This window comes from Equus przewalskii, chromosome 23 (genome assembly GCF_037783145.1).
Source record: "Equus przewalskii isolate Varuska chromosome 23, EquPr2, whole genome shotgun sequence".
Taxonomy (NCBI): domain Eukaryota; kingdom Metazoa; phylum Chordata; class Mammalia; order Perissodactyla; family Equidae; genus Equus; species Equus przewalskii.
The window spans coordinates 18,942,655-18,963,165 of NC_091853.1; the positions used below are offsets into that span (position 1 = coordinate 18,942,655).

The window sequence follows — 20,511 nt, forward strand, 5'->3', positions numbered from 1 at the left end:
GGGAAATGTGGGAATGCATATCAAGTGTATTTAGTCCTTTCCATTAAGTATGAGAGCAAGAGAAATAGAGGCAGGGGTAGAATTGGGGCCTGTGGAAAACAGAAAATGTTAGTGATTGCCACTATGGAGGATGTGACAGACAGTCAGCCGAGGAAGTTGGAGCCATTTGGCTCGGTCATTGTTCCTTCAGCCACCCTTAGTAACCTGGGGGCAGAGGTAGAAAAAATAGGTGGTGTGGTCTACCTGGGGGCCAGGGTCTTGCCACAAGGTACACATTGTGGAAGCACTGGAGAGTGAGAGATCCTAGAATATGTGGTGAGACAGAACCTCATCAAAATAAACCACTAGGAGGTCTGGGCAGGGCAAGAGGAAAATGGTGGAAAGAGGCTGATGGGCTGATCATAAGTGGAGGAGGACTGCAAGTGCAAACAGAAAGCAGCTTATAAAGGAAGGCTGAAAAGTGGTGGAAGAGAGAAAACACTGGAGTCCAAAATCCACTTATTTGACGAATATCTATTGATTGCTCACTATGTGCCAGGCACTGAGGATACAGCAGTGAATACAGTAGACATGAGTCCTTCTTTAGGGAGCTGATAAACTTGCGGAGGGAAGAGGTGTTAATGTCGAATGGTCCAAGGTGTGACTGTCTTTGGCTGGCTGAAGTGGGGTAGGGGTGAAACTAGTTAGGGTGGGATGGGTCATCAACGTAGATTTTAAAGTCTACAAGATAGTAATAAGGAGAAGAAAAAAGGAGGAGAAGACAATGAAAATCAGTACTAACATCATCAAGAACCATGAAGGAGTATCCCAGACCACCTGGCATAATTTGACCTAAGTTTGGAAAGAGTTTAGTTTAAGACAGAGTGGATGGATCTGATAAAGTAGGAACATAGTGTAGTTTGGCAAGGACTGGGATTCAGTTAAATCGACATGGAATTTAGGGATTAGGTAGTCAAGGGTAGATGTTCATGCCTTCCGTCTGTTATTTTTAATTAGGAAGAAGTTGGAAGGCATGTTGGAGATGAGTTCAGAGTTGAGAGGTGGGAACAAAGCAAGAAAAATGAATTGGACCCAGAATTCTGTCTAAACTGTTTCACAACGTTTAATGCTCACCTCCTAGGTGCCACTGAGAACAATTCTGACTGGTATAACCCAGCTGGGGGGGGAGGCAGCAGCGGGGCAGGTCAGAGCACAGAGCTTTGGTGGAGGCCTGCACTGGTCAGACCTTGGACCTGTAGTGTATCTCCTGGTACCACCGGATGGTTCAGCTCCAGGCAAAACTGAGTAAAACATCAAATCTTTATGTCCCAACATTTCATTTGATTGGTTCTCATGGTATGAGGGTAGTGATAGCCTCATTCAATCTGAAATTCAAGGTTATTATTTACTAATCTGCAGTTTGTTATATATTTTATGTTTACTAAAGTATAGTTAGAATTATATAACTTTAATGTGAAAATATGCATTCAAAATAACATTGAAGTTCTTTCATGTGCCTTGTAATTTTCTTTACAGACTTTCCGTTTAGCTTTTGAGACACCCAAATACCATCAGCTTCCATCTACATTAAACATACAGTCTTTACTGATTGCAAAAGATATGGTACATTTTAAGAGAGTGAAACTTAAAATAGCTAAGTTTTCAAAACAAAACGATTATTCACTTTGAAAATGAATTTCTGCATTTACAAAAGTAGCCAACACATGCTTTCCTAGTTTAACATTTCTGCTTTTTAAAATTCTATGGGTAATATGTGATTTTTTTATAACTGACCAGTCTAACGTAAGCTAGACCTGAACTTGGATTCAACAGTAGTATTTTAAATGAGAATGAACACATGTAGGAAAATCTAGAGCGTGACTTCTCAAACTTTAGCATGCATAAGGATCACCTGGAGAGTTTGTTAAAACACAGACTTCTTGGCCTCTCTTAGAGATGCTGATTGAGGAGATCTGAGTTGGCCCCCAAATCTGCATTTCTAAGCAAGCTCCCAGGTGATGCTGATTCCACTGATACTGAGGCTGGGGAAACATACTTTGAGGAGCCCAGACAATTCCCTCACAAATGAGACCAAATTTGTACATTTCAAATACACTTTAAAGATATAACTTATCTGACTTGTCTAGATGACCAAATAGACTTTATTAATTCATGCAGATGCTACTTGCATGTCTGCTTGAAAACCCAGAGGGCATAGTGAAAAGGGCTAAGAGACAAGCAAGATGAGATATTTTGGGGAAGAATTGGGATTGACCTAAACGGGAATGAAACCATGGGAGGGGTTAGTCTAGGGTGGGTGAAGAGAGGGAAATTCACATAATTTTTATCACCACCCTAATTTGTTGGTGTAAAATGTTGCTTGAGGATCCCTGTTTCTTCTTCAAGTTTTGCTCCTCTATTATTCCAAACTTTTTAAAGTTGTCTGAAAACTAGAATAATTTAGAAAAGACCTTGTTTCCTATCATAACCTCTTGGTTACAATCACTTATTAGTGCCACCAAGTATCAAGGGAGCAAGTAGTGATCTCCCCGAGGAGGTCACTGTGCTGGTGAACCAGAGCGTGCTGATGGAGTGCATATCCAGCGGCAGCCCCGCACCAAGGAACTCCTGGCAAAAAGATGGGCAGCCCTTGCTAGAAGATGAGCATCATAAGTTTCTATCTAATGGAAGAATTCTGCAGGTAAAAGTAAAACATCTAATTTTAAAATATCTATTTGACTTTGTATTTTATAACAAGTCTTTTTGACTTTTAAAAATAATTTTTATTGATTTATAAGTGTATTTGTAAAAATTAACCATAAGAAGGATATAAAATAAAATTCTTGTCATTCTATTCCCACTATCAGAAGTGACCACTGTTTACAGTTTTGTATGAATTCTTCCAGAAAGTCTCTGTACATTCAGTACACTCACACACACACAAACAGCACTACAATACGGCCTTTGTGATAAAAAACACATTATAAGCAGATTATTACAATCCTTTCCATTGCATATTTCTGATGGTAAAATTGTAGGTGGTGTAATGTTCCCTGTAGATTAAATTTTGTCCTGTATTGGCAAAGAATTGATAATAAATAACCATGGAAATCACATAAATATCCTGAACTCTTGTTCACCAGTGGGCATCTCTCTATTTTGTTTTCAAATGTCCTAAAAGAAAGTTAGGCACTTGTAGAAATAACACCAACTCTTTTGTTAGGATACAACTTAATAAATTATTTCTTGAACATATAAATGATGTTCTATAGGCCCAAGAATCTAAGCATAGCTGTCAGCGTATCCAACATAGGACATAGCTCATGGAGTTCTATTAAAAAACAAAGAATCAGGTTACTGCTTGTAAATAAGCTTGAATTCTCGAAGTATCTTCTAAACATTGTGACAGTTTCTATTTGGTGATTATACAACCTCTACCAAAAATACTTAAATGTTTCTGTGTTGAGGGCCAAAAGACATACAGATGGATAGAAATTTCTGCATAATGGAATAAAGAAAATATAACTGCTGTGTTAGCTAACTATTGCTGCATGAAACAAACCACTCCAAAATGTCAACTTAAAACATTAAGTATTTATTTGGCTCTCAAGTCTTCTGGTTGGCTGGGTGATTCTTCTGGTCTCAGCTGGGCTTACTCCAGTGCCCGGCTGCTGTGGATTAAATAGGTGGCTCTGCGGATCTTGGCTGGGCTCTCATCCATGGCCTTGGTTACCGTAACTAGGCTGATTCTTCACCCCGTGACCTCTCACCCTCCAGCAGGCTCGTCCTGGCTTCGTCACATGGTGGTGGCCCAGTTCCAACAGAGTAAGGAAAAGTGCACGATGCCTTTTCAGTCCTAGGTTTGAAATGGCACACTGTCCCTTCCATCACATTCTTTTGGTCAAAACCAGGCACGAGGCCAACACAAATCCCACATCTTTACTCAGCATCTCGATGGGAGGAGATTTGAAGTCACATTGCCAGGGTGTAGATAGGAAAGTGGGAGAATAATTTGGGACACTTTTGTAGTCAGTATACCACAGTGCGTAAAAACTTGCGTTTCTGATCGGAAATCCTTACAAAGAAATATTTACCTGATTGACCTAATAAAAGTCACCATCAGCACTGTTATGTACAAATTTTTTTTCTTATGTTTTAGTATGTATTTAGTATTTATTTAGTATTTAGTATTTAGTATTTAGTATGTATTTAGTATTTTTTTCTTATGTTTTTAGTATCTTATGTTCATCTGGTACTAACTAGAAAGAATGTGTATTGTTTATTCTCAAAAATTATGACAAGTTGCTTTATAAGAAATTTCACTTGGAATTTCTTCATTTTTTCCTTAGATTCTGAACATTCAAATAACATCAATCGGCAGGTATGTGTGCATTGCCGAGAACACAGCTGGAAGTGCCAAAAAGTATTTTAACCTCAACGTTCATGGTAAGAGCTCAGTTCCAAAAACATCTGTTAGAGCATGCTTGAAAAAGCAGGAAAACTGTGTTTTGTATTATGTAGGCTTATTTTGTGTTTTTTAAACTTGAACGATGTGCAGAGCCTGCATTCATTCAATCTCCTCCCTTCTTTCCTCCCACCACAGCTAGTAGGATTTATTAAGTACGAATCTTCTAGGGAGCCTGTTTTTGTTATTATTTCAGTTCCTCACGAGAAAGTAGTTACTCCTACATATTTGGAAGCAAAAAGTCAAAATTTAAAATCCCAAGGATTACAGTTTTTATGAAGTTAGGACCAAATATAAATCTTCTGCTCATAAAATTTCATCCACTAGCCCTGATTGGAACCAGTTTCCATCCTCAAGGGTAGAATTCCTGTGGGGCCCCATCTCTGGTACCTCATATACGCCCTGGCGAAGAAAAAGTCACTTTGTGGAGTTAAATAATTCCTAAAACCATCAGCACATCTAATTCATTCATCAAACTTTAAGTTCTCTTTATATGCCAAACACTCCATAAATACTATTTTTTTCCTAAAACGGCCATTGATTTTCTACCACAAAAGAGTAGTTTTATTTTCCTGACACACAGCGGCCTCCAGAATATTAAATTGGAAATGGTGAACAATCGTTGTAGAAGATTTCCTTTACATGTGTGAGATATATATAAAATTCTAGCTCATTTTGGAAATAGCTGAAATTTGAAATTGCATGAAAAATTTCTCCCCTGCAGGGACCTGGATTTAGCATCATGGATATACTTTTTTTGGTGTGATATGTAGGGAATGTAGAGTCTAACCGTGTTTAGTGTTTTGTGTAACAGATATTTGAAACACTTTTATCTTTGTATTCCCAGTGCTTAGCACAGTGAGTAGCACACAGTGGGTGCTTAATCAATATCTTCCAGGTTTTTTTAATGAATAAATCTGACCCAAGCAGAAACAAATGTGTTACAAATTCCCAGAAAGAATGAATTATTAAACAAATATAATCATTGGGAAAGTACACATTCTAATCTGTAAAGTACAATGGAATAAATGTTAAAAGTAAAAATGTTCATTATTTTTCCTGATTCACCACGGCGGAATTAATTTTTCCTCCTCTATGTGATCAAAAGCATCTGTAAATATCCCCTTTATAGCAGTTACGTACGTTGCCTTGTGTTACCTTTATATGTCTGTATCTTCACCTCTATTCCATAGCTTTATTGTAAGTACTGTAGATGAATGGTCATTTCTTACAGATCTTGGTCTCCCTAAATTTAGAGTGATGTCTATAGTTGTGGTAGTTGCTAAATATTTGTGGTTCCTTTCTTATGTTTCCTTGATATCCATTGTCTATTAATGCATAGCAAAAACACTGGAAGTGCATATCCAGTGGCGGCCCCGCACCAAGGAACTCCTGGCAAAAAATGGGCAGCCCTTGCTAGAAGGATTGGCATTCAGGAGAGTGTTTCCTCTTTCACCAGTTAATGGCATCTTGAACTCTCAGTTGCAATCAGCAACCCACACTTAAATATTGGAAAATTCATTTTGCGGAGAAATAATTTAAATTATTTTCACTTAAAACCATACCATTTGTTACCACCCACTACCACAATGCTTGCTTCTTTTGGGCTCTAACCTTCGATCTGTTGACCTCTCAGTTTTCAAGCCTCAGTGTCTTCACGCTGCTTCATATCCAGCTTACCTTTCATGGAACAGCATTTCCATCACTTCTCTTAGCCCAAGTCTTCTCAGTGTTCTTGCTGAGTAAAAGCTCACTCTGCATACTGACCACTTGATACCCACCAGGTGCTGTGCCAAGTGTTTTATATGTATTATTTCACTTAATTATCTCAATAATCCTGAGTGGTTGGTACCATTTTATACCTCTTTTACAGATGTAAAACAGGCTGAGTGAGATTAACACGTTCAGAGTTCCGCAGTTGCAAATACAGAACCAGGATTCTAATGGAGGCAGTCTGATCCCAGAGCTTTTCTACTTAGCTGCTGTTCTGTATTACCTCTCACAGTTCCACATCTGCACTGTACCTGCACCTAGGTAGCTAACCATGGCTGGAGGAGCTCTTGGAGTCACGAATAATGGTGTCATTATAAATTCATAGGTACCAGCTGGACCTGGGTCCTCCGTGCTGCCTGGGGCCTCTTTCTTGGGTCTTCTCCCTCACACCTTCACCCCCTCCTCAAATATCAGATGGCCCCTGTTTAAGTTTGCTCAGGCTGCCATAACAAAATACCAGAGACTGCGTTGCTTAAACAACAGAAATTTGGTTTCTCACTGTTTTGGAGCCTGGACAGTCCAAGATCAAGGTGCCAGCAAGGTTCAGTTTCTGGTGAAGGCTCTTCTTGACTTGTAGATGGCCACTTTGTCCTCACAAGGCTTTTCCGCTGAGCCTGTGTGGATAGAAAGTGAGGAAGCTCTCTGATGTCTCTTGCTGTAAGGACACTAATCCTATAGGATCGGGGTCTCACCCTTATGACCTCATTTAACCTTAATTACTTTCTTTAAGGCCCCATCTCCAAATATAGCCACCTGGAAGTGAGGGCTTCGGTATGTGAATTTGCAGAGGATGCAAACTTTCAGTCCATAACAGCCCCCTCTCACTTTCTCTCGGTAGATGCCCTCACCTCCTGTTTTACAGGGAAAAGAGAAGGCATATCCCAGATCCCACCTCAAATTCTTACCATTGCCCTGAGAACATTAACTGCATCTGTTTTTGCCGTCTTTTCACCCTGTTACAACAAAAGATGGAAGCATACTTCCACCTTCCAAATGCCAAAGACTAACCTGACTCTAGAGGTCTCTGGCCACTACTGCCTCAAAAATCGCAGTCTCCTCTCTTCCTCTCTAATATTGAAATTCTCGTTCCTTACTGGCTCCTTCCCAAATTTATTTGTCTCTTCCCTCTTAAAACAATTAAAGTCTCTCTAAGAGTCTCTCTCTTCAGCTACCTCCCTAGCTTTCCCCCCTGTTTCAAAGCAACCTTCTCTAATAGCTGTATATAATTAGTCTCCATTTCCTCACTCCCACTCTCCCCTCCCACCACTGTGTTCCAAATTTCCCCTCCACAGCTCCAATGAAGCTGCTCACTGAGTTTGTGAAATGTCCATTCAAGCAGGCAGTTTCCAGGCTTCATCTTTCTTACTTCTGAGCATTTGACATAATTGGCCACTATCTTTTTCAAAAATTCTCTTCCTTTGGCTTTTGGGACACCCACACCCCTTATTTATATCTTGTCTTTCCCATCTCTCATTCCTAGTTGTCTTTGCTGGTGCCTCCTCTCCACTATGACACTTTAGTTTTCCAAGCTCTAGATTTTGTTCTCTTCCCACTCTCTTCCTAGGTGATTTCACAAGTTCCCAAATTTCAGATACAGTCTCTGTGCAAATAGTTTCCAATTCTTATCTCCAGCCAGGGCCCCCTCAGGAGTTTCTGACTCTTCTTTCCAAATGTCTACTTCTTACTGACACAAATGTCTAACAGTCACCCTAAGACAATGTGTATATAACTGAGCTCATTATTGTTTCCCCAAAATGTGTTCCTCTTCCAATGATCTCCGTCTCAGTAGAGGCAATCACCAATCTACCCGTTGTTGAAGCCAGAAAAATGGACGTCATCCCTGACTTCTCCTCTTCCTTAAACCTCACCCTGAGAACATCAACTCCTAAAGACTCTACCTACAAAATATCCTGGGATCCACTCACTTTTCTTGATCCTTTCAGGCACCATCCTAGGCATAACTATAATAATCTTTTGCATATACTACAGCAATAGTCTCGTAACTGGTCCTTCTAGCCTTCTCATCGGTTCTCTCCACTGTGGCCAGACTGATATCTTTTAAATTAATTTTCTATTAAACCACTCTTCAGCTTCCCAATCCCTAGCATGTATTTCAGCAGTTTTTTGTTTTGTTTTTTTTTTGGTGAAGAAGGTTGGCCCTGAGCTAACATCTGTGCCAATCTTCCTCTATTTTGTATGCGGGGTGCCACCACAGCATGGCTTGATGAGCAGTGTGTAGGTCTGTGCCCAAGATCTGAACCTGCAAACCCTGGGCCAGTGTAGTGGAGCACGTGAACTTAACCACTATGCCACTGGGCCAGCCCCTCAGCATTTTTAATAATGCCCAGAAGACCCCATAGAATCTTATCCTTGCTTAGTCCTTTAATCTTCTGCCTACCCCGCAACCTTGCTCTTCAAATTCAGTTCATATCAGCCTTCTAGATGCCATGTCTTTTTCCCCTTTTGGGCCTTTGTATACATGTTGTCCCTTCTTTCTGGAGACACACCCATTTCCTGTCTTCTATTTAGCTTATTCCTGGTCATATTTCAAGTATCTTCTTAAATGTCAATTCCTCCTCCTGATACCCAAACGAGATTACTTCCCTGCCATAACTCTATTCTTCTGATTGACACTCGTTACACTTGTAATTACTAGGCAGTATTGAACAGTGGCTAAGAAAAGGGGCTCTAGAGCTAGACTGCTTAGCTTCCAAACCTATCTCTTCCAGTAACTAACTGTGAACCCTTAGGCGAGATGCTAACTTCTCTATGTCTCAGCTCCCTCATCTATACTAGGAGGGTAAGAACTGTATCTGATACATAAGCTTGTAGGAAGATTCAATGAGATAGTGTATGTGAAGTATGTGAACTGTTTAGAGCAGTTCCTGGCACAGCAAACCACTTAAAAAAAAGTTAGCTGTCATTTTTAGTTCAAGGTCATTATGACTAAGTTATTAGCTCTGTACAGTTATTGTCTATTACGTTTTCACACTGCATCAGCACCTAGTACATCTGGAATAAGTAGGTATTCAATAAATGTTTGATAAATGAATGAATATTAAGATTAGTAGATGAAAAATAACCATGTGATAGTAAAAGAAAAATGGCAATTGTGCCTTTTTGATGTTCTGCTTTTATTTTCTATGTTTTTTTAAGACCTCAGTCCTAGTATAATAGAGTGTCATATTAATTGAATTCCTTAGTTCATGCCTATCTTCACTGGTTGGAACAAGACCCATCTCTACTTTTACTTCTTATCTATTCATTCATTCATATATTCATGCATTTTTATACCCATTCCTTGCTCATATTTTCCCTCCTCCTTCATAGGAAACCATGGGAATATGTATGTTATTCTTTCCATGTGCATGTGTCCTTCTAAAACATATATTGTTCCATATGCATTTGTTTTAATATGCATAAATGGCATTGCATTATTAATCTCATTTTTTTTTTTAACTTCGCTTTTTCTCTGCACTACTTTTGCTTATGGAATTCTTTTTGGTAATGAACAATATACTATAGAGTTGTTTATTTCTTAAATTTTCTGCTGATCTTGAAAGTCATTGGTTTACATTGTCAAAATAACCTGTATAGTTTATTGATAGACAGATACCCTAAAATTAAATATCTACTATTCAGGAAAATAAAAACTTTAAATAAGGATGTAATATTAAAAAGAAGAATATTAAAATGTGCTTCATAAAAAGCACATTAGGTCTTTCCTTGTACATTGACAAAACCATCTTAGGAACTGCCAACTACATTTTCCAGACAAAATGCAGAGTAAATCTGTCTTTGAAAATTCTGGGACTCTCCTTCAATTGGGGAAAACAAAACTGATGGATAAAGTTTAATGAAGCCCTTAGGGAATTCTAAGAAGAAAGACACCTAGATAATTAACAGCATCATTAACTCAGTGCTTTATCAGATACAGTGGTTGGGCTTATGCTAATAAATTGGAATATGTGTTACTGGTAATATCAGATTTCACTTTTAATATATTTATTATTATAGTTCCTCCAAGTGTCCTTGGTCCTAACCCTGAAAATCTCACTGTGGTGGTGAACCATTTCATCTCTTTGACCTGTGAAGTCTCTGGTTTCCCTCCCCCTGATCTCAGCTGGCTCAAGAATGAACAGCCTATCAAGCTAAACACAAACGCTCTCATTGTGCCTGGTAAGGAACTTGCTGCTCTTATAAGGTGGGCAAAACTGTCTCATTTTCCTTTATTTTTAATACAAATCGCATTTCAACTTAGTCTTTTGTCAATCTTTTGTCTTGCTCCACTTATGTGTTTATGTTAAATGCCTCTCTTTACCCATTTGGGGCCATTAGGACAAGATTGTATAGACTTTTATGATTTTACTACGAATGTACAGTAACAGATCTACTTAAAGAAATTCTGAAATTTAGGAACAGAACTCCTTAGTCATTCCTTGGGGGTGATAGACTAGTAAGCAGTGCTTTCATTGAATAAGTTTGCTGGTTGTTTTTAATTCCTCCTAAAGCTCCTTGAGGATAGATAAATAGAGTGACAGACAGTCGCTTCTGCACTGGGGGAGATTTAAAACCAGAAAATACTTGTGAATATATTGGACTATAGCACAGTTACTGTTTGCTCAAGAGAACCTATGTGAAACAGTTCCACCATCCATGTTTGGTTACTGGAGAGAACAATTTTATGAATTTCTTCCTTTACAAGGAAGTAGAATCAATAATGAAGGAAGGATCAAAGAAAGCTGATTCAATTATTTTATTTCAAATATGGAACATTTCTATATAAATTTTACTCTAAGGGAAAGGATCTACTTTTCCATTTATCTTATTGATAAAATACTTACTAGACCGACCTCTATACCACTCATCAATTTCCATTATTTTTGTCCACAGGGGGTCGAACTCTACAAATTATTCGGGCCAAGGTATCTGATGGTGGTGAATACACTTGCATAGCTATCAACCAAGCTGGCGAAAGCAAGAAAAAAGTTTTCCTGACTGTTTATGGTTTGATTTTGCACTCCTCATAACATTCTTTCATTTTTAAACTGGTATTAAATATTTTCTATCTGAGCACCTTCATGAAAAATAAAATCCTTCTGTTCTTGTTTCCTTCCCTTAGTGCCCCCAAGCATTAAAGATCAAGGCAGTGACTCGCTTTCTGTAGTCAATGTAAGAGAGGGGACCCCAGTGTCACTGGCATGTGAGTCCAACGCTGTCCCACCTCCAGTCATCACCTGGTATAAGAATGGGCGGATGATAACAGAATCGACTCACTCGGAGATCTTAGCAGATGGACAAATGCTGTACATCCAGAAAGCTGAGGTGCATCTTTTATTCTTGTTTGCATGTCATGAGTCCTTGGTGGGATTACAGAAGAGAAAATTGGAAGCTGCATATTTCCTTTACTACAGTGAAAAATGATTTTCATTAAAAACTAACATCATCAATGCCGTTGACCTTATTTTCATTTAAAAAAGTAGGATTGTAGAAGGCACTTAGAACCGGGGCATTTGAGCATAAAGATGACTGATGATTTAATCTACACTCGAACAGTGTGATTGGTCATCTGTAACTTAATGGAGCACATACAATAGTATCTTTTTCTTTTAGGTATCTGACACAGGCCAGTATGTATGTAGAGCTATAAATGTAGCAGGACGGGATGATAAAAATTTCCACCTCAATGTATATGGTGAGCATCTGCCTCTAATACAACTCTTTTTCCCCCAGATATGCAAATGAAAAAAAGTATCTTCAATTAGCTTAATGAGGACACATGATTTTCTTCTGTCTTTTTACAGTGCCACCCAGTATCGAAGGACCTGAAAAAGAAGTGGTTGTTGAGACCATCAGCAATCCTGTGACCTTAACCTGTGATGCCACTGGAATCCCGCCTCCCACCATAGCGTGGGTAAAGAACCATAAGCCCATAGGTAATAGAGCTGTGTACTTTTTATGATTATTTTCTTTGGCTCTTAATTCACTAGATTGATAAACTAGCACATTTTCAGTATTATACTTGTAGCTGTGTGTAGTTCAGAAAGCCTGATGTACTGAAATATAAACTTAGGAAATACATTTTTTCTTTTTCTAAAATAAGATTTGCCTCATTTCCTCTTCCAAAAAAGGCTCCCATTTAAAAGAGAAGTACAAAGGAAGAACTTTTAAGAAATATATTTATCACATAAAAAAGACGTGAATTGTAGAGATGTTAAAAGTAAAAGCTTTTTTATGTTTTGTTTTGTTTTGTTTGTACCTCTAGAAAATTCTGACTCACTTGAAGTCCATATTTTGTCTGGAGGTAGAAAACTCCAGATTGCCCGATCTCAGCGTTCAGATAGTGGAAACTATACGTGCATTGCTTCAAATATGGAGGGAAAAGCACAGAAAAGTTACAGTCTTTCAATTCTGGGTATGTGGGGTACACTTTGATTTATCTTCAATTTCTTTATTTTATTCTATCTATAGTACGAAATAAGTCGACATCTAAATAAATCACTTATAATTGATTCAAAATATCTTTTTTTGGCATGTTTTGGATGTTTTATTTTATTTTTTTCTAGTTTTGTTGAGATATAATTGCATATAGCACTGTGTAAGTTTAGGATGCACAGTATGATGATTTGACTTACAAAATATCTTTAGATAAACAAAAACTATTGTCAATTCTCTGTCCTACATTTATCAGTAGATTGCATTTTCATGGAAATGGACATAAATGTGGAAAAAAAGAATAGTAGAAATTTCATAATCTCCATTTTTTTCACATTTGCTGAAATTATTACCTTCCTATAGTATATATTCTATTGAGTCACTTATTTATTTTAAACTGGCATAACTTATTTTGATGCTAAGCCTGTAGGTCTGTTTTTGCTTATATAGATAAGTAAGATTTAATTTATGAAGAGGTTGTACTATGTTCTAACTACAGGTCAGGAATTGGGTAAATTTCAAGCAATCATGAATCTTGTGCTATTTTGGGGTGAGAATAAGGAGCATTCATTCATCCAACCAATATTTAATTGATGCCTACTGTATTCCTGCGTAGTATTTAGCACTGCAGGAAGAACCTGCCTTCTTTTGATTTTCAGTAAACCCCTGATTATTACTTTTGGCCTAATGTTTAAATTGAAATGGAAGTCTAACTTGAAACTCAGTTGAAATGCTTGCTTTTCCCAATTTTATTACAGTTACTATGAAAAGATTTTCTCATATATTATAAATATAAGTGTGAATATTTATTCTGTACCTGTTGCATGCTCTGCCAAAGCAAACTCCAAAAAATCAAAATTTTTCCCCAGTTTTATTGAGATACAATTGATATATACCATTGTATAAGTTTAAGGTATACAACATGATGATTTGATACATATATGTAGTAAAAAGGATTGCCACAATAAGATTAGTTAAAATTCATCACTTGAAATTTGAAATTAAAGAAAAATTATAACAAGTTTATGAGTATCAGTGGTTTCTCTGATTAGTGATGCTTTGAGATTTCAAAAGCAAAAAGGGAAAAATTGCTATTTAGAGATTCAGTGTCAGAAATTGCGTGTTTAATTATGTTTAATTCATTAATAATAATAGATGCTAGTCATGGGGTATGTCGTATGACCAAACATTTTACCAGGCTTTTTACATGTATTATTGTATATTAGGACTAAAAGTAATTTATGTGTATAGGGAGGGCCTAGTCCAGTGGTTTTCTATATAAGACACTCATTATAGGATGTCTCATTAACATTATTTGACTTGACTTCTTTAGTAACTCTAAATTCTGCAAATTTAGTGTAATTATTATTATCTTCTGGATGACTAAAATGAGATTTGGAGAGATTGTGCTGTGTGCTGGTAAATGTTTAGCAGTTGATTCTACAGACAAAAAGGTCCTGATTTGTAGACAATCATTTGCCAGTTTCTGTGGTGAAAATGTTCCCACTGTGGCCCATTTAAAGCTACCAATGTGATGTCAGTGAACATGGAGTGGGGAGGACGTGCAAAATCGGCCTTTGCGAGCTTATATGAGCTGCTTCCAGCACACCACTATAATCATTTAGAAGAGGAATTCAAATGTGTTTCTGTCTGATACCATTGTCAATATTTTTATTACACATTATTTCTTGATTGAATCATGAAAAGGAAAAACAAAGGTGATTAGGAAAAGAGAACAGAAACAATTGGATCTTGAAACCTACGATAAGACTATCATTGCTCAGAATAAATAATATTCAAATTGCATCATGGAAAAGGAAATTACCAACTTACATAATTTTCTCAAACCTTTGTGCTAAGACTTTATAAAATAGATTCTCCTGAACTATAGTATTCAGAGCTATCTATTGAAGATTTAATCCAGGTGTGATTTATTTGGCCAGGAAGGGTGCCCATAAGGTAGATTTGTCCCCTAGCCCCTATGACTAAATTATTATATCAACTTACAAATATATCAGGAATATTAAAGTGATTCCTCTACCTATTCCTCATTGAAAGGTAATTTATGAGAATATCAATGGTTTGATCTTGAACCACATTCTAGGAAGAACATGAAATAAAAATGGCATATTGTTCTATGATTCTGTTGTGTTCATTAGAATTTATATCCTTGTGCCTTGTTAATGAAAGTCTTAATTATTTCTACAAAGTTCCTCCCAGTGTTGCTGGTGCTGAAATTCCAAGCGAAGTCAGTGTCCTTCTAGGGGAAAATGTTGAGCTGGTCTGCAATGCAAATGGCATTCCCACCCCACTTATTCAATGGCTTAGAGATGGAAAGCCCGTTACTGGCAGTGAAACAGAAAGAATCCGGTATGTTTAAGAAAAATCTTTGCGTCCTTAATTGTAAAGTCTGCTACAGTGCTTTATGCTTCAAATTTCAGGTGAATAATACCAAATTCAGTCTCAGACCTTGGCTATTGTTATATTCAGGAAGAAAAAAGATAAAATTTTGGCGAGTTGGACAAAGAAATTCCCCTTGGAAATTTGTATTTGTGTGTGTGTTCCTTATCCATCAACTCAGTTAACTGTCATTGATTTTGCTCCTCTAGTCTCAGAATGTGTATACCAAATGTCGTAAAATAATTAGCTCTTCTTTCCTGCTAACATCAAACCAATTTCATTCTACAAAAGATTCTTCAGTAATCTGAGATATGACTTTGTGTCTTGAAATCACCAAACCACCAAACATGCCATAATACTTGGCTCATTTTGAGAAAAGATACAAAATCATCCTAATCCAGTTCATTCCTTGTAGTGATTTGTCCAAATCCCGTTTTCAGCTGATGCTTGTTACAGATGCCTTTGCAAGGACAATCCAGAATTCTGCACTCTACTAGATTAATTCATCACAAAGCCCCGTTATATGCACATACCAGAGCAATTATAATTACTTGAAGGATAGTATATACATAAGTAGACATTCATTAAATGTATTGCAAACTTTATCAATTTGAACCAATATTTTAAAGTTAAGGGTTGGGAGTGTATTTTCTAGTCAATGAATTGAACATACGTAATTTAAAGAAAGAAAATAAGTGTTATTTTCTTTGAAGTCATTTCATATTAAAATTTAGATATTTATCTCCTTTACAAGATGGGTAAGTTGCTAAATAATATTTTAGAGATACATTTTAAGTTTAATTTCTCTGGTATGGACATTTCTGAATAGTTAACAAATATTTATTTTTTTTATTAAATCAGCTAATATTGACCACATTCTAAAGTAAGTACTAGATAGTTGGTGGGACCTGAAGATCTTATAAAAGATAATATTTGTGCCTAGGAATCTAGGATCACTCCTTCTCTTACATTAAGATCCCAAATGTACTTATTCTGACATTCGCTTTATTGATTATTTGTCCACTGCTCCACAATACCTATAAGTTTGTTAAGTGGAGCAATTTGTCAATCAAATAGAATAATTTTTCCAAAGTCAGCCTACTACTTTCCTTTGGTCATGGCAGCTTGCTTTTTTGTTTATTCATTTGGCTAAGCACATAGAATTTTAAAATTCATATTTTTAAAAAGAAAAACTACAATAGTTGATAATATTGTAACTCAATAATCATATTTAATAACATGATGTGGTAGGAATGGAGTATTGACTTTTGACACTGGGAGAATCTAATAAAATCACTATTGTAGGAAAACTGTAGATAGTAATTTAACCTCTATGAAACGTATGAGGTTTTGTCTGATAATTAATGATGTGTGAAGAAAATCAATAATGCAATAATCTTAACAGATGTCTTTGATAATTGTATAGTCATTATTTACTATTATGTAATTCACAGGAAAAGATTTAGCAATTTGTAGAAAACTTTTTGCAAAATACACCCATACATAATACTGAGTTGTTGTCATTGTTTAAATAAATTATTTTATTCTGCTCCTTCTCATTAAGAGTATTACTAAGTTGTTTATAGTTAGATTTTTTATATGTAATTTCTTTAATTTCTCCTTGTAACATTCTTCAGTTTTCACACTAGAACTTTTTACAATTTTTATTTAATTCAAACCCTATGTTGATAACTAAGGATAAACTATTGTAACTCTGAGAAAAACATGTCTTTGCCTAAGATTTGGATAGAGAAGTTCCTAACCTGATTTTGTTTGTTTGCATTTTTCTCATGAGGTGGTGGATATATGAGACCCATTACTGTAGAATTTTAGTTAGTTGCTTGAAATCATCAATTTCACTAGCTCTGACTTTTTCACGTACTTAGTGAAAAATTTTTGAACCATTATATCCAAGATGAAGATGAATTTTCTGGTGGTATATTTTTAAAGAACACAGTAATCTGGAGGGAGTTTTCCAGATCTTAGCTCCACATAAATCATCTCAGTGCCTCTATTATGACCTTTCCCATAGGGTGACTGCAAATGGCAGCACATTAAACATTTACGGAGCTCTCCCATCCGACATGGGGAAATACACATGTGTTGCTACTAACCCTGCTGGAGAAGAAGACCGAATTTTTAACTTGAATGTCTATGGTAAATATGAACTTTCACCCTCTTCTGACCACGCTACCTTAGGAATCTCTCAGTAGAAATGAAGGTCCCATAGTAGATGTCTGAAACGTTTAGTTTTCAAATCTGATGTCACTGCTACTTCCTTTTGGGATCCAAAGCAGAAATGTGGGCGATTGTAACTAAAAAGTTTTGAACTAGTAATACACACCCAACCCCCTGCTCTCTCTCCTATTTTCTGCATGACATAGTTCCACCTGCAATTAGAGGTAATAAAGAAGAAGCAGAGAAACTAATGGCTTTGGTGGACACGTCAATAAATATTGAATGCAGAGCCACCGGGATACCTCCACCACAGATAAACTGGCTAAAGAATGGGCTTCCTCTGCCTCTCTCCTCTCATATCCGGTTGCTGTCAGGAGGGCAAGTGATCAGGTCGGCTTTCATTGTGTGTGATTTGCAAGACAAAGTCACTGTGATTGTAGGCTTTGACTCCATCTGAGTAAATTTTAAACACCATCTGTTTAAAAATGGTTTTCTTGAGTTTTTATTATTGTTTATTTTTTTGTTTCCTTTTCAAGATCTGTTTAGAAGAAAGAGCATAGATATAAAATTGAAGTGCTTTTTATTCTTATTTAAATGCTCATATTTTAGTGAATTTGTATAAAATAGATCTTTCATAGACAGACTATCAAATATATTTCCAAGAACTACTGTTTTAGCTAAAACTTTATACGGCAAAATGAGAGGAAGGTGCCTAGTACAATCTTATGATTTTTGTGTTAGCATTATCCTCTATTAATATATTTTTGAAAAATATTTACCTCTTAAATTGTGTTGTATTTTCAGTGGCTTACTGTCAGTGCCTAATCAACTTTATAGAATCAACTGCATTTGAGGCGTCTATATTTGCGATGATAGCTATAAGCTTCATAACTAAAATTTCCCAGTATAAGTCACCTTCTATAATTTATATATAAATCATAAGTGTTTTATTTGTATATGTTGAATGGGATCAAATTATGAAATGTTGGGTCGAATTGTTTTTCAGGATTGTGAGAGCTCAGGTGTCTGACGTTGCCATGTATACTTGTGTGGCCTCCAACAGAGCTGGGGTGGATAATAAGCATTATAATCTTCAAGTTTTTGGTATGTCACAGAAGTGACCTTGATACTTTACTGTGTGTCCAATATTAAGCAACAGGCTTATATTTAGATACTGACGTATCAGAAAGGATTGGTAAAATAGGATCTTGCTAACTAGAGAAGAATATATTTTCTCCCAAGGGGTCCATATTTATTGGAGCATACTGTCTGTCTGTCAAAATACTCTTCTAACCTGGAATTTTGCATTAAGTCAAACCTAAATTTTTAAAAATAGTATTTCAATCCAGATACAAGACCAGTCTTGTTCATACAAAGAGAAAGTTGACTGTTTTCTAATAATATTAGTGTCTCATTTAGAGTATTTCAAATATGAATCGATATGTGCATATATATGTCTCTGTGTGTATGTGTAGATAGGGAACTCACAACATTCCATTTCTGAAATATTAAGGTTTACTGGCCCAAATTTCTCAATCCCCAAGAACATCTCAGAACAGTTAAGTAACTATTTACTATAGCCTACAAATGACTTATGTTGGATTATATAAAACTTAATCTAGAACTTGATATAACTTTATTTATTCTGCGTAAAGTAGTTGAAAGTGTACTTCTGGAACTATAATAAATTAAAGAGGCAAACCTAAGAGGTTACAAAATAGCCAAAATTTAAACCACATTTAAATTTTATATGTTCTACAAGAAAACAGTCCTGTGGTTTCGTTGCTAATACTTTGAAGGTTAGTACTTAGCCTGTCTAACACATATTTTCGTGGTACAGTCATCAATTATATGCTATTTTAAATTCTATATTTTTATAGATCATAAAAAAACTATAGAACTAATTGAACTATTTAAATTTTTTTATCTAAATTGATCTCAAATTATAATAAATGTATAAATTTTGCCTATTTTGTTTTCTATATAGTACCACCAAATCTGGACAATGCAATGGGAACAGAGGAAATCACAATTGTCAAGGGTAGTTCTACCTCCATGACATGCTTTACGGATGGAACCCCAACTCCCAGGATGTCCTGGCTTAGAGATGGCCAGCCTCTGGGGCTTGATGCCCATCTGACAGTAAGCACTCAAGGAATGGTCCTTCAGCTCGTTAAAGCAGAGACTGAAGATTCAGGAAGGTACACCTGTATTGCCTCAAATGAAGCTGGAGAAGTCAGCAAACACTTTATCCTGAAGGTCCTAGGTATGTAAACATTCAATAACTAGAAAGTAAATGACAATAAAGACACATTAAGTATAATTCTTAGAATCATTTGCTATAGGACAAAAGTTGTAAAAACTTCATTGTACTTCATATTTCTGTTTTGTAATTCACCTGGGTTTATTCTTATCTGAAATGTGTTAAACTTAAAGTATTGTGTTTCTTATCTGTCTAAAAAGATGAAAACTCCTACTTGTAAAATATTATTTATTGGCAAAGTCATATAAGCAATTGATAGGTAGTTTTTTAGGTTTTTCCAAGAACTAAAAGCACATCTGATAATAGCAATTTAACGGAAAAGCATAATATTTGTACCATTATATGTTACTCCAAACAGTCGCTAAATGATCCAATCTGTAGATTATTTTTGTAATAGCCGTTTCCAATAGTCTCGTTCTATTTACTCTTGTGTGCAGTAAAAAAATACTTAAAATGTGTATTCCAATGTTTTACATGCAAACAAATAGCATAAAGAGAAAACACATCTTTTCTCTAAGTCAAAAATATTGACTTTGGAAGCAAAATGAAGATGAATGAAGTGAACTATTTCAATAATCAATAATTTTTTTAAATTTTTGTTTGTTTTTTCACTATAGTGGAGGTAAAACCTCAGGATCCTTACATAGAACAATATGTACCCCACAGGGAATCATTTTGGCAGGAGTTTAGCCAGATGTTTTCAGGATGCCCTGTAATCTTTCTCATAGTACCTATTCCAATTTAATTATTTGCGTAACCTTAAAAATCTGCTTCGTCCTTAGTTAAACTCTCTGATGCACAGTACCCTTCTTACTTATTGTTGTATTCCCAGGGCTTAGCATGACATTTGACACATAATAGTCATTTGTTGGATTGAATTGTTTGGAACTAGCTACTTGTCAGATGGGTTAAAGAGAGCTTTAACCGTGGATGGAGGCAGAATAATATCTAAATAAAAAAGAGAGATACGGTGGTATAGATGGGTGTTCCATAGAATGAAGAGTGATAGTCCAGGTGG

At 36.2% G+C, this 20,511-nt stretch overlaps 1 protein-coding gene across 9 annotated transcripts in view; it reads left to right on the top strand.

Annotated features, from left to right (window-relative positions):
* Positions 1-20,511, top strand: part of HMCN1 (hemicentin 1) — a 434,632-nt gene that overhangs the window by 325,822 nt on the left and 88,299 nt on the right. For all 9 annotated transcript variants that reach the window (XR_011532218.1, XR_011532219.1, XR_011532217.1 and 6 more), the window contains 13 exons: positions 2,493-2,680; positions 4,329-4,425; positions 10,235-10,396; positions 11,111-11,224; positions 11,340-11,542; positions 11,831-11,912; positions 12,022-12,153; positions 12,483-12,632; positions 14,863-15,022; positions 17,085-17,209; positions 17,437-17,620; positions 18,237-18,334; positions 19,218-19,496. Coding sequence is in view for 3 of the 9 variants with exons in the window: in XM_008514091.2 (XP_008512313.2) it covers positions 2,493-2,680; positions 4,329-4,425; positions 10,235-10,396; positions 11,111-11,224; positions 11,340-11,542; positions 11,831-11,912; positions 12,022-12,153; positions 12,483-12,632; positions 14,863-15,022; positions 17,085-17,209; positions 17,437-17,620; positions 18,237-18,334; positions 19,218-19,496 (1,974 nt within the window). In the remaining 6 variants the exon portion in view is untranslated. The remainder of the gene's footprint in view (positions 1-2,492; positions 2,681-4,328; positions 4,426-10,234; positions 10,397-11,110; positions 11,225-11,339; positions 11,543-11,830; positions 11,913-12,021; positions 12,154-12,482; positions 12,633-14,862; positions 15,023-17,084; positions 17,210-17,436; positions 17,621-18,236; positions 18,335-19,217; positions 19,497-20,511) is intronic.